A 24,282-nucleotide genomic window follows, 5' to 3' on the forward strand; every position below is an offset into this window, starting at 1 on the left:
AAAAAAAAAAAAAAAAAAAAAAAAAAAAAAAAAAAAAAAAAAAAAAAAAAAAAAAAAAAAAAAAAAAAAAAAAAAAAAAAAAAAAAAAAAAAAAAAAAAAAAAAAAAAAAAAAAAAAAAAAAAAAGGCATAAAACTCCAAATGTTAAAAAAAAATAAGGAAAAATAATAGAAACCAATGAAATGGGTTTTAATTATGTAAAATTTCAAAAAATAAAAAATAAAAAACGGATGTGATCAAATCTGGATTTCCTTTACAGGATATTTGACTTGTGTAACCCGGATCTTCCTCCCTTACTAGATACAAGTCACTGTCAATCTCTATCTCTCAGTCATCTTAGCTCTTTTCCTCATTCTTGATATTCTTTGAATGAATAATGCTAAACGATTACAAATACAAATTAAATTCAGATTTTAATTATCCATTTATAACTGTCAAAATGATTTTCCTTAAAAATAAAAGGACTTCCTATCCAATTATTGTACTGAAATATTTCATTCAATAGATAGACCGAGTTACATTTTTCCATTTCTCAACTGAAAAACTAAGAACGCTTTTAAATTGTCCAGAACGCTTTTAAATTGTCCCACAAAAAGGGTTCTTTCAAGCCCTCCATGGACCAAGTAACGCCCAGCGTTGAAGGAGATGGGTCCCACAAACTGTGAGTTGGACCAGTAGAAAATGGGTACACCAAAGTCGACAATTATTATTTTTTTTTTCTTTGCTGGTAAGAGAATCGACAACCATGAAAGCATATCACATCGGAGCTTCCTTTCTAGTTTTAACTTTTGTTAACTCCCATGCTTATAGAATTGGATAAGAGAATGTCCGTAATCTTAGGGGGTTAATGGCATGTTGCATAATTATTAGTCAGGTAGTTAACACTTAAGGGCTTTTCTAACCAAAATAATAATAATAATAAAAATAAATAAATATTTTTATTATATATATATATATATATTTTTTTTTTTTTAAGGAAGAGATCACTACATGGAGGGGTATCAATGGTGCGGTTTGGCTCGGTTTCGATCCGGTTTGAATCAATTTCAGTGCGCATTGGTTTCGATTTTGCTTAAGTTTCTTGTATTGATTTGTAATCGGGTTGGTTTTGGTTTTTTTACCGGTTTGGGTCTGATTTTCCATAAGAAATTGTACAAATTTTGATTTTTTTGGTGATTTTTGTGTTGTTTTTGGTTTCTTACTAGTTTGATTTGATTTCGGTTCGGTTTTTGAATTGGTTTGGTTTTGGGTTCAATCGGTTTTCAGTGCGGTTCGGTTTGTTAAGGGTTACAATATGCCAAACCGAAACAGGGCCAATAAGACTTTGGTTCGGTTTGGTTCGAGTTCAATCGGCTCTGTCCGGGGTGGCTTTACCCGTTCGATTTAGGTATTGACACCCCTAACTACATGGTTGCATAGTTTGCACCAATACGAGCTAAAGAGAGTACATTTTGAAATATCAATATCGATAGGAGAGACACGAGACTAGGTAACGTTCTTTTTCTCCTATTGTTTTTTCATGATAGGAGGAAGAAGGTGAGAGGTAAGGAGGTCTGATGAAGCTTAAACCCAAGACTTCCTGGTGAGCATGAGAATTTTTCTACATCACACTACACCAATTGCACTAGTTTGTTGTCCTCCTAAGTGTTATTTTGCTTCTTATTTCCTGACATTTTTTTTTTGGGGGAGGGGGGCAATACTCAGCTCATATAACAAATAAGGGTACTTACATGACCCATCTAGTTGTGTTGGATACACAAGGCATATAACAAATTGGCCAAACAATATATTTCAACCCAAAGGTTTGAATTGTTAAGCCGGGGGTGGGGGTTCAATTGCTATATGACACTCAAGGTCGGAAACTTAATCGACGTGGAATTATTCTCAACACCTCTAAAGGACTTTTCACTATTTTATATTCAATCATTCAATTTATTATTTAGAATCACTAGTCACTATTTTTCATGCTTTATTTTCACATTGCACCTTTTCTTTGGCAATGTCTCATCTTTTTTATTTTTTCCTTTTTATATAACTTAATAAAGGTATCCTTACCAATTTATGACAAAAAAAAGGTGGAGGGGGTATTGCTTATTAGCTGTAATATTGGAGATTGTGATTATAATATTAATGTAATATTCTCCTTCATTATATGTGCTTTCCTTGTATAGATCTACCATATATAAATATACTTCATTGTATTTATTATTTTGAAGATGAATCAACAATACAGAGTTTTATGAATCTCACACCACTGTCTCTTACAATTGATAATTGCTTCACCCATATAAGGTTGGATGCCTCTTGCCAAATAAATAGTTAAATTGATACTCTTCAAGATCTGTACAAAAAGAATTAATCTCAGTTTTTAAAAAGACACATAATTTTGACTTAGTCTGATCTACCATTTCGCACATAATAGAATTATGGAATAAAGCTTTATGGGTGGGACATAGGGATTATGCCCAGACATAAGGGACTCATAGTGATCCTTATGCCCGCAAGCCCCTCTTGGGGGTATGCATCATTGTGTCTAAACGTAGCCCTATGTTTTATCAAAAAACATTTACCACTCAACAACAACAACACAACACAACTTAGTCTTATCCCAATTGAATGGGGTCGGCTATATGGAAAAAAAAATAAAAATTTGAACATCTTACTCATAAATCGACAATCTGGATCATAGCCCTTTAAATAGTTCTATTTGATACCCTACTTGGGTGAAGACAAGTATGCCATGGTGACAGGATTTGAAAACCACCTCACCAGTCCTCTTTGAAATGGATTCAATTTGACACACCTACATCAAAAGGAAAACCTAGGATTAGTAGGATAGAGAAACCCTTGTCCATCTCTCTCTCTTTCTTCAAGGATTAGTAGGATAGAGATGATGGATAACAGGATAAAGGCTTACAATAGGGGATTGTTCTTGGTGAATTGGTCGAGTGAGAGAGACTCCAGTCCATGTCGTCAAGCCGTACCTTATTATTTAAGCTTGTATTGTCCAAAACCCTCGTGGTTCAGATAACACCAACCAAGGGTATTATGGGCATAAAATACAAAATGTTGTATTTGCACGAGATACTATTTTTTTTTCTTATTAAAAACTCACTCTCTCTCTATACTCTATCACACACATGTTCTCTCTCTATCGCTTGCCTGCATTCAAGAGTGTTTGGATTCTTGAGGTGTAGGTGGTGTTGCAACTTCATACTCGTTCCGGAAAGAAAAAAATTCAAATTCGCTTTTTGAATATTGTTTGGTGAATCTGTACGGTTATCATAGTGTTTTGAAGATCGGACATCACCATCTCCTTCTCCTCTTCCACTCGCATCTCCATCGGTTTCTCAGAGCAACGAATCGTAGATCCCTATATTCACAGGAAGCCTCTCCGGTTGATTTTTTGTTTTGGTTGAGTTCTTTCGCTTCGAAGTGAGAATGGTGTTTTAATATTTAGATGGTCTGTGTAGGTGAGAATGAAACGTTCAAGATCGCATTTCTCTTAGTAAAATCTACTGCATTTCGATCTCCGGTACTGTTTTTATTAGCTTTTTATATGATTTGTGGAGATTTCTTAATGCCTGATTCCTTTATTTTCTCTAAGGAAAAAAAAAAATAAAATGGAATGGTATTGGAGGATGTAGTTCAGCAGATTCTCTGTATCCTCTTTGTATCTCTCACTGCTACAAATTTTTGTTCTTCAAAGCTCCATGATCTCAAGGCCTAAGGCATCTTGATGCCCTACAGGATTTTCTTTACTTTGGAGTACGTCTAAATGTATCAGTATGAGTCTCAGGTGCTCGAATAGATGCATTTTGTGATTTTGTCCTGCAAATCGCTCATTAAAATGGTATTTTTTTTCTAGAAAACAAAGACCTAATGATAGAAAAGAAAAGTAGTTGTACAGTTCTTGTGCGTAAGTCTTGGATAATACTCTAAGAAAATTTTCTTTTTGTACTACACGAGTTTGAGACTTCATTGTTGCCCTTTGGGCGATGGAGTTTGATTGTGTTTCACTTTTTAAAAGTTACATGAGTAAATTGGGTATAACCTTTATAAGGGAGACACAACGTGAGGATGATGCCTTCTAATAGTATCTTTCGAAAAAGAAAATTCTGTTCTCTGTTTCAGTTCTTCATTCGGATTAAACTTCTGATTGTTTGGGCTTCATGCATGTGTATTTGGGGGAGTTTTTGGCCTCCCCTTTGTTAGATATAGAACTATACATTTCTTTCCTACAGAGGATGATTACTAAAAAAATGATGGTTAAATCAGAGTAGGTTTGTGGATTTTCAGGTCTTGATTAGAGTATTTCCATTGTGATTGTAGATATCAGACCTTCTCCTCCCACCCCCGCCCCTTACATTTTTTTCTTTGGATTTCGGTTCTCTTCATTTTTATTGTATATAAATAGTTTTAAGATTGCCTGATTCTGCATATAGTATACATGCATAGATTCTTTCTTTCTTTGGAGATCTGGTTGGGAAGAAGAGCAGAAATAAGTAAAATTTTATTTGTGAGCTTTTTGCTATTTTTCAGCATGCAATGGATGGTGATAGTACTATAGCTGTTTCCAATGGGAAACTGTCCTGCACTGGTGGGGAAGGTTCAGTGCCAGAGAAAGTTAATGGTACAAAGATGGTAGGACCAGATGGAAGTTCAGAAATTGAAGCACAGTTCGAAGAGAGTGTGAATTTAAACTCATATACTGGGGAAGCTGGAGATGGGCCGTTCGTCCATGAGCAAAGCAATGGATTAGCCATATCTAAGGTGTGTTGTATTAGAAACTATTTGCTTGGGTGAATGTGAATTTGCTTGCCTGGTTTGCAATCCACCTCATTGCACCTACCCCTATTACTTTCTAGGATTTGAGGGAGAAAGACCATGACAATACAAACCACGATAAACCAAAATGTCAAGGGAAGAGCAAGAGTGCGAATCCTTCAAGCCCCAAATGTGTAGTGACAAGTTTGGTGCAGAAGAACAAAGATGGGAAACATTTTGAGGTGGCCTCCACTGTTCAGAATGGTTCACTCACGAATTCAAACGTGAAGCAGTCTCTTGCCCTTGCAACCAACAGGAGGTCATTGAATGAGAGGCAAGCTGCTGAAGGTAAGGCAAGTGTGGATTCCAGAAAGCTAACACAATCAATGTCTGCTCAGACATCCATGGTAAGTTATTGTCCCCTTAGGCTTCAAACTTCAGTGCCCCCAATGTGTGTTTATTTCAAGTTAAAACTTACATATTCTGGACCTGCAAAAAAAAAAAAAAAAACATATTTCTCTCTGAAGTGTCGCGTTTGCTGCTTAATTTTGTTTTTGCTTTCAACAGGAATCTGTAAAATCTGTCTCGGCTTCCTCTGGTGCAAATATCTCCCATGCTGAAGGCTTGAAGTAAGTTTTGCATGAAATCCTTATGTTATTTCCCTTTGCAGCATATATTTTGGATGTATTGAACTGCTTGCTCCAATATTAATCTGATGGCAGACAGGATCTGGGGGGCCCTAATATCCTTTAGGAGGGTTCTAATATCTTTTGAAGTTTTAGATTTGTCAAAGATGTAATATTTTAATCAATGACGTACCTTCTGACTGTCTAAGAAGTAAGAAAAGGCCATCACTTGTTACAGGGAGCAAGGAAAACATCTGAAGCCCCTGAAACAAGGACCACCTAGTGAGGTTGAAGGGAACACAAATTCTGCTTCTTTGTATCCTTTCTAACTACATTTGTTGAGCTCCTGTGCTTTCTTGGCTTTATGTGTTATGCTTGCTTTGTTTGTCCTTAAGTACTTTTTAGAAGCCCCACAGCAGGAGGTCCAAAACCCCGAATAGTTGGCACACTTCCTTCTTACGGCTTTAGTTTTAAGTGTGAAGAACGAGCTGAGAAAAGAAGAGAGGTTAGTAAATTTTTTATCCTCACAGAGATCAATAACCATATGGTTGTTTCCAGCTGCGTTTGCGCTTGATTGGATTCAGGTGCTTTCCATCATATTGTTTGGCAGTTCTTCTCAAAGCTTGAGGAAAAGATCCATGCAAAAGAGGCTGAGAGAAACACGTTGCAGGCGAAGTCAAAGGTGGCAGCAGTATATTTATTAGATAAAATTTCTTACAGATCTTGATTGGTACTAAGAAATGTTCTTTTAAATGGCGTGATGTTGATTCTTTTTATAGGAGACTCAAGAAGCGGAAATTAAAATGCTCAGGAAGAACTTGACCTTTAAAGCTACCCCAATGCCAAGTTTTTATCAGGATCCTGCACCTCCCAAGGTGGACTTGAAAAAGGTAAATCCTGATTCCTTTCCGTAATTTCGATGCCAGCATGATCTTCTCCAGTCTTCAGTGATGTGAAGTAACTAAGATGTTTGTAACTTGTGTTGCTTGAAATTTGAGTAAAATGTGTGCGGATCATCTTTACTCTTTCTTCTTTTTCCAGTTCCATGCACTGCAAGCCCTTGCTCTGGTCCACATGTTGGTTGCATTGGCACATGCTAGCCATCATAGTTCTTCAAAACTGGGTAATCACCCTGAAAAGGATGATGAGGGTTCATGTTTCTGGAAACCTGTGAAATCATGTTCTGGATTTCACTGTCACTTTCTAGGGAATATGTTTTATCTTGCCAACTAAGTTATTGACATGCATCTTAGAAATCCGAAGAAGGATGTGAAGGACTACCTTTATGAAGCCCACGATCACATTTCATAGATTTCACCATCACTTATGGAGTTATAGTAATGTAGGACTAAATTTGAAAACTCAAACTAGACCCAAACTGCAGGAAATTTTAGTCAAAGAACAACCATAACCAACCAACACACACCAAGTAAATCAGACCAACAGAATAATACACAAATCAGCAAACTATTGATCTTAGGAAACAATACTGATTAGGACAGAACAGTATCGGTCAAGTAATAGTAATCCAGAAACTGAATGCAACTCAAATAAGTTCAATTCAACCGTAACAAAGAACCAAAGTCTAAATATAACAGTAGAAATCCAATCAACCCAATCGGTCACAATTCTGGCCAAGGCAGCACTAGAAGACAAAAACCAAGAGATTTTAGGAAGCTTCCAATCGGCTGGTCAGAACCAGACCCAACTTGGATCGAGTCTTCCTGGGGTAGAGAAGAAGCTTCGATCAAAGTTATAGCCCCAACAGAGGACTAGAACTACTACAGAATCCAGGGACCGATTGTACAGAAAAAGGTGATTTTCTGGGCAGCCTTGAAATATAAAATACCTGTTCTGTAGGGCAGTAGCAGATCCTTGAAAGTAAAGCTTGAGAATATTTGAAGAGCAAAAAAAAGACACTTGAAGAACCCTCCTGGACTTCATGCCGCAAGGAGTCACTTGGATTAAACGCCAAACCCTTTTTCCTTGATCAGACACAAAGAAACACTACAGAGGAGAAAACGCAACAGCATATTTGTTGGTTATGAAAATCATGGGCAATGAGAGAGCCCTTTCCTTTATTTATAATGATGGGGGTGTTTACAAATAATAGCAACTCAGAAGTTACTAAATCTGAGTTACTAAAACTACTAACTTGTAGTTACTAAAAAACTGAAATTGTAAACTAATGAAAAAGGAAACTGAATATAGATTGAAATTAGAAACTAATAATGGACTGAAATTAGAAACTAATTTAGAAACTAAATCCCCATCAATACCCAAACCGTGGGCCAATAGAATCAGACCTGGTCGACCCAATCAGCCACTAGGGTCGACCCTCTTCTTCCTTCTTGAGTAGACCTTCAAATCTGCATCATCTAGTCCACTTCATTCAAATAGTTTCCAGACATTGCTAAAATGTGTGATTTCCATTCTAAGGAGTTCCAAGCAACTATGTATTAGATAACATTTTTGTTTTACTTCTTGTTTCTGAAACAGCTTCATTAACCTTCTGATCGTGGTCACCTTTAGGACTCCTATCAGAGTTGAGCCGAATGTCTATTCATTTGGTTTTCCACCAGGAAGGCCAGCTTCATCCATTCATTCATTTATTCTCTCTCTCTCTCTCTCTTGTGGAGGTTTTCTGTGGTGACCTCTATGAAGTGACAATTAGAAGCTGTTTCAGGCAAGACATACTAAGTGTATGAATGATATCTATGATATTGTGTCTTATCAGCACTGGAATTGTTTTTTCCATCATTTTATTGCCAGGGGATTTGGGAAAGCCACTTTTTCTACAGGCATTTCTAGGTTAAATCCTGTCTAAAAGTTGTGGAGGGCTTTAAAACCTTTTAGAAGCAGCAGAGGAAGGATCTCCTAGGGAATAAGGGGAGGGTGTTGAATTCATCTATTGGATGGGGTATGTTCCATACTTGTAGATATCTGCCTAGATTAATTTAACATACAGCTGCCACATATGGATGCTTTGGAAAGATTTATTGAAGCAGCGGTTGGAAGTTGTTTTGGATCCTTCACAGTGCAGACAACTCAGTAGCTTTATAAAATTCGCTAGTCTTTTTCTCCCCTACTACTAAATGATTTCATTTTCCTACTTGTTTTATGCTTCAACAATTGAGATGTTATCAAATAACTTAATGGAAAGCTTAAGGTCACATTGTCCCATACGTAAACCTCTAGATGCTTTACCTTTGATGACTGGCTATTGTTGCCAATCTTTTTCTACCTATTATCCTTTTAAACTAGTTTATTTTTCGGCCTGCTGAACATAGGTTGTGTATTAATGTTGGTGCAAGTTAAAGACTGAACTTGACACAAATCCCTTTAACCCTCATCTGGATGATGGCCACTCCACTGCTCTGGTTAATTCTTTATCCTGAGTTGAATACATGAGAGAGAAGGATGCATTCTGAAGTGCTAATAATAGGTACCAATCAATTGTCTTTGGATCCTTTTGTGTTGACTTTCAGTTTTAGATCATGAGGGATAAGGGGTCAAACCCATCCAGTCAATGAGATTCTTTTCCTGCTCAACAAAGAACGGCTTACTAACAAAAAGTAACAGATACTCTTCATTCCATCTACTTCCTTTTGGCAGTGTTAACTGTTTAAACTCAGGTGGATCTATTTCGTTGGCACATTAGTTTCAAGTACAGCTTTCCCTTGGAGGGCCTGCCTTTTAAAAGAACAGAACCATATTTTTGGTCAATTGAATTTTTTAGTCATGCAATTAGTGAGGTAGTAATCACGTAGTTGATTTTAGTTTCCTATTTGGAGTTGCTTTCTAATTTTTAGGAGTTTTAATTTCTTATATATGCTGTAACTACAATGGAGTTTTTGGAGTTGAAGAATGGAATGAGTTTGATTTAGTGAAGCCTGCATGGCGTAGGGAATTTCGACAGTCGTTCTCTCTCTCCCTCCCTCTCCTCTCTTCCTCTTCTCTGTGATACCTCCTTCTTTCTTTTTCTGTCAAGTTATTATTTCTTGTCCTACTCTGTATGGGTAGTAGTTGCAGCCACCACGTTGAATTTGATACTCGCACCACACATCTTTCCTCCTTAATGGTTTGGTTAATCACTTGTCACCTTTGGGCCAACCTACCTCTAAGTTCCAACAAGGAACACTGGAAACTAGAGTTGCAAACTGAACTTGAATCTCAGTTTTGTTCTTGCTCCAGAGGCGCAGAATTAGTTGCAGGTTTTGGATCTTCTCTTATCATGAGCTGTTTGGGTCTGTTGACATTTGATTGAGAGAACTCCAAGTTGAAATTCGAAATCCAAAGTTTTAGCTTGGTTGAGGATCTGGTAAAGTGGTAAGGAAGACCTCCTCATCAAAATTCCTTATTTCCGCTATTAGTAGCGTCTGGCTGTTGGGGACGACTTCCCCTCCCCCACGACACCTTATTTCTTTGTTCATTCACCTAATTACCAATATTGCGCTATTTGAACCTATTGGTTGCGGGTTGAAAACTTTGAAAGAGCCTCTCTTGTGAAGCATGCGTTAAGGTTGCATACATTCGCCCCTCCCAGATCTTGTAGTAGCGGGAGCCTCATGTACTGGGATGCTCTTTTTTTTCTAAAGCCTTTTTTTTTTTATTCCTTGAATTACCCTACCCCTAATATAACCTTCTTGTAACCTACAATAGTGAATCCTTAGGATTTGTTTCCATTTATGTCCCTCCACCCTCTATTTCATAAGAGCTGTTTAATATTCCTTCTAATTACAAATCTGCCACTCTTGTAACTTCCGAGAAACTCAGTTGCAATGTAAGGAATTCACAAACAAATTGTTGGTCATATATGATCATATGGAATCTTCATCAAATTGGTCTCGGTCTTTAATCAAAGGGTGGAAAGCCACCAATGATAGTAGACGAGATGGTGTGATGGTTGTTGAAGATCAACATGTGCAGGAGAATAAACACTTTGATCTCTTAGTGAATCAGTCGATTTTATATTTCCAAGTTACCACTTCAATGATGAACTTCGCGTTGCGGATCTCATATCATTCGATCATGGTTTGATCAATGATTTCACACACTCAAGGATGGATGTTGATTGATTGGTGCTGATTCTCCAATTTTACAAAACTTGTCCACGAGTTTTTCTCAACACTAGGGGAATTGATGTAGGAGCAGTTATTTGGATCAGCTGAACTTGTTTGAGGGCTCCAACCGAGAACTGGTCCCAAATTGGGATTTTGGTCTAGTAGGAGAAATTAGATATATTCTTTATTAGGGTGATATTTAATCTTTTATTTATTTATTTGATTATTTTTTTTTATAGGAGATAGCTATGTTGGGAGGTAGTGGTTTCCTAGTTGATTTTAGTTTTCTATTTGGAGTTGCTTTCTAATTTTTAGGAGTTTTAATTTCTTATGTATGTTGTAACTATGGTTCTAAATCTTGGTTGATAGACTCGAAACATACAGTTCCGACCAAGATATCTTGGAAATATACAAGACTTGATATGAAACCATGGGTCAAAATGGGTTTGTTCTAGGTTTTGGTGGGTTTTGATAGGGTTTGACCTGGTCTTGACATCAAATCGTAAGTATAAAATGTCTTAAATTGATCAAAAGCTGTCTGTTTTGACAGTGAGCTTGAGGGTGCTGCTGGTTATTGGGGAGGAGTTTTTTTTTTTTTTCCCAAAAACTTGGATTTTTTGCCCAAATTACTTCATTGATCACCCTTTTTTGCATTCTCATACACATTCCGAAGCATTGAACATGGGTTTGGGTAGGTGCTTCGTCATCTTTCGTTGACAACATCTTCTCGTATCCGGCCCAAGCATTGTGCCAGCTTCACCTAGTTTCAATCTCAGTGAGCCATTCCTTAGATTAGGATACCTCTGATGTATTAATGATGGGGCTTATCGGTGTCAGTAATGTGGACTTTCAGAACATTGGGCCCAAAACTTGGCATGGGATACATATGTGTTGCATTCCGAGAAGCGGTTACATTTATTTAGTCATACACAACTCGTATAATGGACCGCCAAGAAACTCCACGTGGAATTGAGTGGTGAGTGCTGTATGCTTGTATTTCCCTAACTTAATGTATATCTTGATTGTTTTAATTGCATATTTACATTCCCAATAGCTAATTTGCAGACTCAGGCTAGTGTAGTAGTGTACAACAACGTTCTGTGTACACTATCCAAACCACAAGTACCATTTTTTTTTTTTGTTGTTTTTTCTGTGAAACTAATTCATAGGATAGGTGTAAAATGTTAGAAGTAGGTAGTACAAAAAAATTTATACCAAAAAACCACTTTCTGGGCCTTGTAACCTGGGTTTTGAGTTTGGCCTAGAAAAATACTAGGTTTCAGTCACAACATGATATACCTTGGTTTTAGCCTGGTCCGAATTCGGCCTTGAAACCGAGATTTAGAACCTTGGCTGTAACTACAATAGAGTTTTCAGAGTTGAAGAATAGAATGAGTTTGTTTCAGTGAATCCTGCGTGGCCTAGGGCAGTTCGACAGTCATTCTCTCCCCCCCTCTCACCTCTCCCCCTCTTCCCTGCAATTCCTCCTCCCTTCTTCTGTCTAGTTATTGTTGCCTTGCTGGCATACTCTGTTGGGCAGTAGTTGCAGCCACCACGTACTGAATCTAATTTCTCGCATCACTCATTTTTCCTCCCAATGCTTTGGGTAATCACTCATCACCTTTGGGTCACCATACCTGCTAAACTTCAACAAGGAACACTGGAAATCAGAGTTTCATACTGAACTCAAATCTGGGTTCTGTTCTTGCACCAGAATTAGTTGCAGGTTTTGAATCTTCTCTTATCATGAGCTATTTGGGTCTGTTGACATTTGATTGAGTGTTGATGTATACATTGATGTTGCCCTTCCCTAATAGTTCGAGCTTCTAGGTGAAACAGTATTGAACATGGTATCAAAGCAGGGATGTCAAGTGTTCGACTACTAGGAAGTGCATTGGAATAGTTTTCCCGATATTTCCTCCCCCGGTCTTGCACGAAGGAAATGCTTCGTAAGCTCCACGTGCAAGGACCATGGGATCTTGGCCTGCACGTGCGGGGGATTGGTGATATATACATTGATGCTGCCCTTCCTTAAGAGCTCGAGCTTTTAGGTGAAATGGTAGCGAACAGAGAACTCCTATTCGATATTTGGAACCCAAAGTTTCAGCTTGGTCGAGGCTCTAGTAAGGAACATCGCTTCTTCAAATTTGCTATTCCCACTAATTGTAGTGTTTGGAGGCTGGGGATGACTTCCCCTCGCCCATGGGCCATGACACCTTATTTGCTCATTTATTCACCTAATTCCCAATATTGCATTTCCTTTTTTCTTTTATTCCTTTTTAAGCCTTATTTCATTTTATTTCCTGAATTACCCTCCCTCAAATATAACCTTATTGTCATCTACGATAGTGCAACTTAGGATTTGTTTCCATTTATGCCCCTCCACCCTCTATATCCTAAGAGCCATTTAAGGTTCTTATAATTACAAATCTGCCTTTCTCTTATAACTTCCGTTTATATACCGTTTCGCCACTATATCTTGTCATCAACCCATTTAGAGCTTGGATGGGGCCATAAGCGATCCGAGTCGGGGTTTGTAACCCCAGATCCACATCAAATTAATATGAAAAGGATGACATATTTTGACTGTTCCAAGTCCTGGAAGTAAGATTTATGAAAAGGATGACATATTGACTTACTTTAGCTGTCCAATTCATGGAAGTAAGATACTGGGAGATTAGGTAATTTTGTACGAGGTGAACAGGGATGTAATATTTGAGTTGGCTTCTATTAGTGAAGTTGGAGCTTTAATGAGGAGAGATTCACTGGCCAGGTAGCAGAACTTGGTGGAAAGGCTTATTTTTTTCTTTTGTAAAACAAGTTTAATGATGTTGCAATTTACAATCCATTAGTAATGGAGGTTGGGTTTTGAGGCTGTGCGAAATAGCAATGTTTTATTTGTTGTTCAACCATCTGTTAGTGAGCATTTCTAAACAGCTGGGGTTAGGATTGGCCATCTTCAAACCAGTTTCAATTTGGGCGTTCATCTTCAGGTTCTTAGGGTCAGGTTATTTTTGTCAAATAGAGAAAATTTAGAGTGGATGCTTGTTTTTGCTTAGATTTTGGTATTTTTCTTGGATTCTTTTTTAGGGGGAGGGGGTTTAGGAGTCAGTCTATCATTAATACCCATGGAATTTTGTTCCCAGAATGGGTTATTGTGTTACTGCTGATATTACAGCTGCTGTTTTTGAATTTTCTGAGTTGATTCATGAAGAGTGCCCTTTGGTTAAGTGATAAACTCATTTTTTTTTTCTGAAGTTATGTTGTCCTGAGATCAATTTTACTTGATTGATTACTTGGGCTAACCACAGTCATGGTTTTTCAGTTCTGGAATTTATTTGTTTGTAGCACAGGTTTCAGGTCACTGCTTTTGTCTCCTGCCATGGGCACTGAAAAAACCCTGTTCCTAGGTTTTGCTGTTTGGGCTGAAGCTGGGGTTTTTATTGGGGAGGATTTTTTTAGTTGATTTTTGGCAAAGTTCCAGATGCGGGTGATTTTCTGAAAAAAAGGAATTGCACAACAATCTGATGTTGTGACATTGTAGCACCATCTGGAATTTGTAGACCTTGTGAGTCATATTTGTTGGTTTGTACCGAAGATAACTCTCCCTAAAATTTCAGTTCTAAACATTTGGGATTGAGTTCCTTGAATCACTTACATGGCCAAGAGGTCAAGTCTTCTCTGATGTGTTCTGCTGGCTTGGAGACTGGAGTGTGAATCTTCTTGTTTGAGTGGTCTCATCTACTGAGTGATCCCTGTCTCCAACTTGGCTGTGCTTTTCTTTTCCTCAGTAAAAAGCATTTGTCACTTAGTTTCCCAGCATAGTCAATGGTCTGCACTTCAAGCTGCATCTTACCCAATAGTCTAGATCTCAACCTACTTTGTCATCTATATACTTTCTCCTTTTGACCACCAGAATTTCTTCTCATCCATTTTTTTCTCCCATAGATTCATGGTGTGATCAAATGAACTTGGTGAATTGATGAAACTCTCAGTAATGTACACTTGAAAGAACTGTGGTTCCAAGAGAGAGATGATCAATTATAGTTGTTATTCTTCTCTAAGTGATCATCCATAAAATGACCTTAAACAAAATCCATCCCTTATATTTACTCAATGTTGGACCTTTCTGTGGCTTTAAAACAATCGGCAATCAACTAGGTTTGATTTCCTTAGCCTTTGGGCTTTCAGGTAGGTTGATATTTGTCCAGCCAGCCAAAGCAACTTCACCATATCCTTGAGAGGATATAAAATATAGGAGAGGTGGTGTAACTTTTCTTGGATTGTGCCTTCTTGTGACATTTCAGTTGGACAAAGTTTCTCTGGTTCCTGCCAAAGCATGATCATCCTGAAGTTGTCATTCTTATGTAATGAACAATAGACTTAAACTCCTCCTCTTCCCACACCCCCCTCAAAAAAAAAAAAAAAAAAAAAAAAGAATAAGGGAAAAAGAACCCTGCCAGTCTGGCCCAGAAAACACCCAGGCTGATGCGGGTGTGAAAGACTGCACTGCCCCTCCCTGTTGTGCGCTGAAGATGCTCCTGCCACCCCTCCCATTGGCTTGCAGGTCTGGTGTTTCCTTTGCCAGACCGGCAGGGTTCTCTTGTCCAATAAATAAATATAAATGCAACAGGATAAGAGGTTAGTGGTAAGAAAAATGCAGATTAGGCTTCTTTCAGTCTAAGATAGCTCAGTCATGCAGATTGCCTAAAGTTGATGAGTGGCGTTCTGATGATCCTGGTGTAATTTAAATGATTGCTCCATGTGGAAGTTTGACTGCTGGTGTAGTTTCAAAGTTTAAGGATTGTTTTATATTTTCACTGTCTTATATGGGGTTTTTTTTTTTGGATCCATGTAGCCAACCCCATTTGCTGAGTTGAGTTGTTCTATCTTTTAACTTACTCATGATGCAGGTACCACCAACAAGAGCTAAATCTCCCAAGCTTGGCCGTCATAAGAACTCATCCACAGCAGAGATTGAAGGAAATAGAAGCCGCAGTCGTCAATCGGGCCGCCTGAGTCTTGATGAGAAAGTCTCTCAAAATGGCCTCATGAAGGGATCATCACCGTCACAAACCAAGAAGCCACTTAGAAAGTCTCTTCCCAAACTGCCTTCTGAAAAGTCCACATTGGCCAATGCAACAGATGATGCTACATCTCCCACTGAGCATGAGGATCACCATTTGGAAAAGGAGGCTGATCCAACAGCTGGGCCAAGCCAAGCTGATTCTAGTACTGAAGGTGGACCTGGGGCGCAAGAGCATGCAGAGCCCTCGTCAGAGCAGGTGACCGTGAGCGAACCCCTTGAGACAGAGCATTCAGCTGAGCAGAGCAGTGAGAGTGTGTATGTATGTTAACAGCAGAGGCATATCCGCGAGAAATAAGGAAGGTATGAATAAGACTGGAATGATACTGAGGAAGGCATGAAGGACTTCGTATTATGGGTTTGTATGATCTATCTTGTTCATAGTCAGCATCGAGATTGATTGCTTCTTTGTGTACTTGCTTTTGTGATTGCCTATCTTGGCGATATGGACTTGCATTGCACCTACACTTGCACCACCATTGTATTATTATCTGTGGGGTTTTTCCTACTTAGTTCGCAATTGTATTTTAATTTTTGTTTTACGTTGTTACCATTGTTTTCCTGTTGTTGAGGACTGAGTGTTGTTCCATTTTTGAGTCTTGGGGCTATTCTTTGATCATTTTCCACCAGAACTAGTTGAAGTAACTTTTGGAAAGTGGAGTGAGTGGATACATGCCAACAACCATGAATTGTGAAATTTGCACAGTTGCCATGCCCAAAGCAGGCTTGACAAGCCAGCCCCAGATAGGTTGCCTGAAAGGACTGGGGACAGCTCTGTTATGGCACTAGCCCAGCTTGATGGATTTTTTAAGGCTACTTTATTGCAGCTTTGATTTTTTGCTACGTCGAGTTCAAATTGTCTGCATTGAGCGGTGCGGTGCGGTGCAGTGCAGTGAGCATTCAATGGCTGAGAAGGCTTAGCCATGCACCCCAGTCAATGGATGCTTACTGCACCTCACTGTCTTACTACGGATGATTTTTTGATACGTCTGATCATGCTTCAGTATACGGCTAATTCACTAGGCAACTGAGCATCTCTATCACAAATGTAACAGGGAGTAGTAGTCTGGCACTCAATTATTCACCTCTATTGGACAGTTCAGCTGACAATAAAGTTTGGATATGTAGATGGTGAGTCCAGTCGTCGGGTTGTAGGCGACATCCAAGAAATGTCTTGATAAGACAAAGTTCAATAGAAGTTGGAATAATGAAAGCCTTTATCATTTTGATATGTGGATGGTGAGTCCAATCGTCGGATGCTCGCTGCATCATCGCACCCGCAGCAGAGGATGTTTTCATGAAACACCCTCACTCCTTTTCGGCAAAGAAAAAACCTCCGCAACGAAGGCATCTTGCAGTGAAGTGCAGTTAGGCCGTCTGCACATGACGTCTGGCCCTGTGATCCACCCGATTAATGGGTTTTAACACTCAGGATGCAAAATCGATTCCAACTCTATTTGGAGATTTTTATGCTTTCATGGTGTGCGAGCGATCCCTCTCACGAGAGAAGTCGATTAGTTATAGAAATTCTACAGTTCTCACCCAAGAAAGCAGTTGGTTCGTATAAGATTTTTTCAGTTAAAGAAACTCACATTCGCCTTTGAAGCATTGGTATTCTGAGTTCTGAGAAGAGTAATGCAGTTGAAATTGAAAAAAGGCAAAAGGGCTGATCTTCCATTTTTTATTGCGAGTTTGAAGATAATCTCAAGGATTGAGTCGAAGCCTATCATCCAACTTGGAAATGGTTCTGCATCAGATGATGAGTCCATGCTAAAACTCTCTTTTATTAGCGGCCAGCTATTAGATTGAGTGGAAGCCTACCTTTGTCGAGTGTACCAACCTTTGATCTGTGGCACTCGCATTGAAACAGTCATTGTCTCGAGTACAAGGTGAGTCAACAAGTGTGGCCAATTGCCGTGTTAGTTGCAGTAGTCTGGCACTCTATTTATTAGACAGTTTAGCTGATGAAAGGGATTTCAAATTATTAGACAGTTTAGCTGATGAAAGAGATTTCAAACTTGGAAATGGGGGTTGCATCGGCCGGAATCCAAGCAGTGGGCTGATTCGAACTTAGCTTTATACAAAAAGGAGCAACATGGAGACACTCACTCACCCACTACAATTATTCAGGAAAAAACATTTTTTCATTCATCTTTTCATAAAAGTAGATTGGTGATGGATTTTCTTGCTGATGGACGTAATACATGTAGGGCATTTTGACTTGAACGATCTATATGGTACGTCTGATTAATTTGTAGTGGTGTATCAAGTTGACAACCAACACTTTTTATAATATATCATAACCTGTGAATTTTTTTACATGAATCTTCACGTTCATTCTTTCTTAAAATCAATGTAGTTGACCCATTAAGTTAGAATAAGGTTTTGAATATTATTGTTGTCTGTCAAACTGTCAAAATACGTGATGTCTGAGCTTTGAGCCACAGAAGGATGGATGAATGTCTACGTGTAGTGCAGTAATTGGTCATTATCGAGTAGTGGTATTCTTCTGTGCTTGCTCTTTGATAAAGTTACAACCTTTCTTCTCATTGGTAAAATTCATACGTCACAAAACACCAACCCTTGCTTTATATTGCCATTGATGTAACAATTATAAGATGTTGAACTTGAACCTACACCAAACCAACGAGGCAACCACCACCACCACCCTTTCCCTGGAAAGAATAAATATCTTCTATCTTTTTAGTATGCCTATTGATTGGACCTTTGGTTTTCTCTTTTTGTCCTTTTAATCTTTGAAGTCTTTTCATTAGAACTTAATATAAGATATGAAAAATCAGTTCTCAGGGTAAAACAGTCATAATTTAGTCACAGAATCGCGAAAACAGAACATATTGAAACATATTACTTTAATGGCTTAATAATTCAGCTTCGTTTGGTCCGATACATGCATGAAACCAAACCTAACGAAATCGATTGAAACTAGATCAGGACCATTTGACGCCTCTGAAGGAGATATAACATGTAGTGTGTGTTCTTGTACGTCTTTAATTCATGGATTTAAGATCTATTAAATGAAAAGAGAAAAATAGATTCCAAATCCGTGAACTAGGGATGTAAGAGATTGTTTTCATACATAAACCCAATCCGATCTCTATATCACAACCCATCAAAGAAGGAGAGAAAAAAACATCACTGATTAAGTGGGTTTCATAGAATCATAGTGAGGGTGCTCAAAACTCCAGTCTCTCGTTTATTTTTTTTTTAATAGAAATATTCAAAATAAATAAAAACAAATATATATATATATATATATTTTTTAAACTCAAAAATACAAATTTAGAATAGGACTTAGAATCGTTGTTTTACACAACTTTCCTCTCCTGGTTCCTCCATTTCTCCATTTGTTTTTAGGGGTTTAAACTAATTCTATTGGCTAATAAAAACCATGAAAAGATGAAAAGATATTACAAAAAGTTTTCCCACCCACCCATCCATCCCTTTAGTGCCCTTATGATAGTGCCAAGCCAAGTGGGGACATATTTTCTTTAAACTAGTTATTTTTTTTATATGGTTGGTTGTGACTTGTGAGGACTGAAGAGGGTTCATGAGAGTTGGAATGAAAAAAGAATCAAAATATCTTTGAGATTTTTTTTTTTAATTTAAGTATTTTTATTTTGATGATGATGTGATCCCTAACCTAAGCTATCACTCAATAATGCATGAAATACAACTCCCTACTGCACTAGAAGACACACCACTAAAAGAAAAAAAAAATATCTAAAAAGTAACAAAAAAAAAAGCTAAAAATTACAGTCAATGACTTTTTTTTTTGGCTAGAAACAGTCAATGACATCTACGGACTAGTAGTTTTACCAAAAAAAATCTACTGAGTAGTAGTGTTTTTCCTGGAACGAAGTCCTACTAGGCTCATATCTCTCTCTCTCTCTCTTTTATGGTACTTTTTCTACAAGAAAAGAGCGTGAGAGGAAGAAGAAAAGGGACGCATATACACAGTGATTCTAGTCTCTCAGAGACAGATTCTACTCTTAAGAAGCCGCTGCCAGAGGTGGAGATGCTCCTCGGAAGACATTGGATGGTCGAGCTGATGGCATCATTTTATTCATGTTCCCCATTACATGAACTTCCTTTTCTTTCTCCTTCACCTCCTCCTCCTGCTTTACCTCATCATCTTCTTCTTCTTCTTCAGCATCCCATAGAAATCGAGCATACGAAGCTAGAACATAACTGCATCAACACAATCACAATAACAGGTTTAGATAATTGAACTCTTTCAGAGAAACCCAATTGGAAGGCAAATGGAACATATGAAGAATTGAATAGCAGAAACTATCAATTACCAGTCATCAGGGGCGGCTTTAACGGCTTGATCGAAGTATCTCTCAGCACGACGAGTATCTTTGTGAGATTCCCAAATCAGATCAGCATAGAGAGACAGAACATTTCCATCACCTGGGTTCGCCAAAATTGCTCTACCACAATACTCTTCTGCTTTCACAAAGTCACGGCGAACCTGTGGAAAGGACCCAAATTAAAGATCAATAAAAATAGTTCTTTTCTTTTATTTTTCAAAAATTCAAAGAATACCGATCCTTATGCCTCTTCTGGTTTGTTCTTCCTTTCCTAACTGGAAATTCTTTTTCTTTTCCAAGAGGAGCACAGCATAATTTTAGAAAGAGACAATTCGATAGAATTCTGAAGATCGATATAAGCTTTGAATTGAATCATTACCTTTTTCAAGAATCTTGCATAATTTCCAAGGATCAGACCGTTCCCGGGATTCGCTTCGATCATCTTCTGATAATAAACTTCAGTTTTATCATTCCCGTGATTGGAATCCGAAAACCCAGAGCAACCATTTCCATCCCCACCATGTGATCCCCCTTTACCACCGCTATCACCACCAATTCCACCACCCGTAAGGGTTGCCAATCCTTTATCCTCCTGCCATACGCCAGCTGCATAAGCTTCATGGCTTGTTTCCATCACAGATTCATCCAAACCAGAGCTCGAGAACAACCGCTCAAGCGATTGATTCTTAAACTCGGGATCCGCCATCTTTTGTTCCTCTCCTTCTTCCGCAGATATCATGGGCAACACACTCAGACCTCGACTCCACTTCGGAGGCTTCGGCGCCACTGTGAGCTCCCGGAGATCGCTCTCCGACATTGCTCTGGTCATCTTCTTCATCGAATCGTCACTGGGAGACATCAAATTCGAAGAAGAAGCGGAAGCCGAAGCCGAAGCCGAAGCCGAAGCCGTCAAGGTAATCGATCTGCTCCTCGGTAAGTGAAGAGCCAAATCTGATTCCGGTGACGACTCCTTCGTGTGAGGAAGCCATGAGTTTAGAATCGGTGTTGACGTGCTTCGCAGAAGCATTTCTTTCCTCTGTTCCTTCTTTTTTCTTCGTTTTCCTAAAATAGTAGTTTCAAAAAGAAAGATTCTAAGAACCCTAAACCCCAAAGATGGTTTCGAATGGAGTGAGAGAAGAGAAAGCCAAAGCTTCCTAGCTTGCTTAGCTCTGGAGTGATTCAATAATGGAAGCTCACCAACCATTTATAGTATGACGTAGGGAAGAGAGAGAGAACCAAGAAAACAGTAAAGAAATCTAGGCCGTCGATAAGGCATCCAAATGCCGAAAAGGTGCAGTATTACGTCACGTGCTGAATTGATAGATGGGCTTGGGATTGGGCCTGGGCCTACAGCCGAAGCCCACTAAAGAGGGCGAGTTGTTCAGAACATTCATATCACTTAATGTGGGGCCCTTTAACACCGTCTGATTGCTTCCAGGGCACATCTTGGACCCCATGATAAGGACTTTTTTGCAACAAAGTTTTATAATCGGCTTCTATTTTGCAGATATTACAATTTGTGCCATTCACTTATTCAATGGCTCTTGTTTAACTTGGGTGGGGGCCCAATAGGAAATAAGATCACATAGCCCAATTGTTGGGGTCATGGGTGAGAGGGACACTAAGGGGGTGTTTGGTTCGGTAAATCTTTGGGATGACATTCTTTAGAATGATAATTCTTAATTTTTGGAATTGTTTGGTTCCACTAGAATGACTTCATAAGTGAGCATTCTACTTCCCATGAATGACCATATTACAAAGGATGTGTGTCAAATCTGAGTTTACCTCAACACTTAAACTCATATTTGAGCAATCTTTTTACCACCTAGTATAAAAGGAGAAAGCGAAAAGACGTTCTCTACGGGCCGAGTTGATAGTCGTGAGTGATGGGAGGTGGTGTGACCCTTGGGGCCGAGTTGGGCCGCTCTTTCCTTTTTAGGTCCTATGGCAAAGCTGTATTTTGGGCCTATTTGCGAAAGCAAAAGTACTGATTTCCTTCTATTTAGAAGATTTTTGTGCGGCCACCTTAAATATTTGTGGTATCCTGTGAAAATCATCAGCAGCCATTGCATCGGTGCAGTGAGCTTTAGGTGGCATAGAGCTTCTTGGGATACATGCCCAGATGCTCTCAGCCGATCAATACTCACTGGACCTTACCGCTCATTGCAGAGGATGTGGACTCTTTGTGGTAGCATGGGCATGTCCTACCCTTTTTTATTTTCCTCCCCTCTCCTCTTTTTGTTAATAATTTATAGACAAATTTACCCCCAAAAAAAAAATTATGGCAAAAGATTCGCACCAACTTTGTAGATTCTTTCATACGTCATATAACAAAAATTGATGACCCTACACATGTATTTGTTTTTTTTTTGTTTTTGTTTTTTGTTTTTTGTTTTTTGTTTTTTTTTTTTTTTTTTTTTTTTTTTTTTTTTTTTTTTTTTTTTTTTTTTTTTTTTTTTTTTTTTTTTTTTTTTTTTTTTTTTTTTTTTTTTTTTTTTTTTTTTTTTTTTTTTTTGCAAATTTTTTAGTATACATGTGAAACGAAGGATTTATCTTTTTTCTGTTGAAAGCGAAGGATTTATCTTTATTTTGAGGGGAAAAACGGTCAATCTTAACTAATTCACTACATTGATTACAACAATAAAAAAATAATAATAAGAGAAAAGAATCACTACGATGCTACAGTATTATTTACTTCTCGCGAAGAGTTCTTTATTATTTTCTCTCATCTTTCTCTAATCATGTGAATCATACCATTTTCGTGAGAAAACTTTTCCCCGGAAAATAAATGGGTTTTGCTCTTACTATTGCACTAGATTGTTATTGTATTAAATTAGTTTTCCTTGTATGAACATATGTACTGTAAGACCTGTTAATTTGGATCCCAAGAAAAGAAAAAATCTGCATTAATCAAAATCAGGAATGATTCGATTCTTCAAACCATGCTTAATTGGACTCAAAATTGCCAATACCTTATTTGATACCCTGAGCTAAATTTTCGGTCAAAGATATTTTTTCCCTATCTTTTGGAAAAATAAAATTTGGGTACAAAACCTTTTAATGTCAATCTCCTCAAGCACAGCAGCAGCAGGCGTAGGCTATGTCTTTAAATTCCCCATTCATTAATATTAAAAAAGGAAAAGCTAATTTTGTCTACTTCCGTCCTAAATCCTTTCAATTAGATATGTGCACACAGCTCAACATTTGAAGGCATGCAATTTCTACTGATTGAGATGCAACCTTAGACATGCATGAATCTGATTGGAGAAAGAGTTGCTTAAGAGGATCCCATTCCTTTTTGATAACTTGATTGTTCACCAAAACTTCAACAATTTTAGGCTATTGTTATATAGTTCATTCTCTTTAACCATGATTTATAGTTAAAATTTTTAGGGAGTGAGGCATTTGGAACCACAATATGTTAAATGAATATTAAATAACTAGTAGGTCCAAATTTCAAGATAACGAGTGAAAGACTAATGTTACATTTGATATGATTTTTTGAAATGTGTTATCGATCTAGAATGCATACCAAACACAGCTTTAGTAAGTGTTAGGTCATTCTCAGACTATTTCAATGGCCTGTCGTATCACGTGGTCAAGCCATCCTAATTAATTGGTCGAGATTTGGATGGACTAACTATTTCACTCCTAGTCAAGCCATTCAACAATAGTATCAAAATCCAAATTAGTTAACTATCGTTGGATGGCCTGACTAGGGGTGAAACAGGATCAGGTTGGGCCAGGTTTCTTAAAACCTTAGCCCAACCCTAGGTCCCCAAAATTCAACCCAGCCCCAACCAAAGTCCCTAAAATCTAACCCTATTGAGCTCATGCCAACCTAACCCGGCCTAATTGGGTCGGGTTGGTCCTCATTCTTGCTGAGGTAAAAAAAAAAAAAAAAAAAAGATCAAATGATCAATACACAATTAAAATTATAAAGTGCAACACAATAATAGATGTTCAGGACACCTAACCATAAGAATCAATGACTTAAATTCCATTATCCAAAATAAAAGGATAGGGCAGCCCTAAACTATATTACTTAAATCATAGTTAAAATCATGGTCAGGTTGAGTCGGGCCGTGCTAGGCTTAGACATCAACCCAAGCCCAACCCAATCCAAATCTAAGGTTAGTGTTTTTCAATCCTAACCTACCCTTAGGGTTAGAAATCTTAACCCAAGCCTTGTTCAGGCTGAGGGCAGGTTCGACCCGTCAGGGTCAAACTTACACCAAGGTCCTGACCTTATAATTATCAGTCAAACTATTGTCCCTATTAATTTTTGGTTTCTTAGGGTTGGCAACGTTTCAATTTCAAAGGAATATTTTGGAGGAAAAACATTTATTTTCAGGGAGGGGATTTGCTGCCAATCAATTTTTCATTAGATTTTTTTTTTCCCCCATT

The 24,282-nt window shown here is 38.1% G+C and overlaps 2 protein-coding genes across 3 annotated transcripts; one reads left to right on the forward strand and one right to left on the reverse strand.

Annotated features, from left to right (window-relative positions):
- Positions 1-3,126: 3,126 nt before the first annotated feature.
- On the forward strand, positions 3,127-16,130 carry LOC122077019 (protein WVD2-like 6). Of its 2 annotated transcripts, none has more exons than XM_042642750.1 (9): positions 3,127-3,534; positions 4,542-4,772; positions 4,868-5,173; positions 5,334-5,395; positions 5,631-5,708; positions 5,798-5,897; positions 6,003-6,074; positions 6,172-6,282; positions 15,369-16,130. In XM_042642750.1, the coding sequence occupies exons 1-9, from the start codon at positions 3,460-3,462 to the stop codon at positions 15,810-15,812; spliced, it is 1,479 nt and encodes a 492-aa protein (XP_042498684.1). In that variant the 5' UTR covers positions 3,127-3,459; the 3' UTR covers positions 15,813-16,130. The 2 variants fall into 2 exon arrangements, with proteins under 2 accessions (XP_042498684.1, XP_042498686.1); XM_042642752.1 differs by having other exon boundaries at positions 3,128-3,472.
- A 2,992-nt stretch (positions 16,131-19,122) lies between these two features.
- Positions 19,123-21,048, reverse strand: LOC122075736. The gene is made up of 3 exons (XM_042640877.1): positions 20,255-21,048; positions 19,864-20,036; positions 19,123-19,750 (listed from the first exon to the last, which is right to left on the reverse strand). Exons 1-3 carry the CDS (start codon positions 20,900-20,902, stop codon positions 19,552-19,554), a joined length of 1,020 nt encoding a protein of 339 aa, XP_042496811.1. The 5' UTR covers positions 20,903-21,048; the 3' UTR covers positions 19,123-19,551.
- Between the last annotated feature and the right edge of the window lie 3,234 nt (positions 21,049-24,282).

Source organism: Macadamia integrifolia, chromosome 4 (assembly GCF_013358625.1).
Source record: "Macadamia integrifolia cultivar HAES 741 chromosome 4, SCU_Mint_v3, whole genome shotgun sequence".
NCBI classification, from domain to species: Eukaryota; Viridiplantae; Streptophyta; class Magnoliopsida; order Proteales; family Proteaceae; genus Macadamia; species Macadamia integrifolia.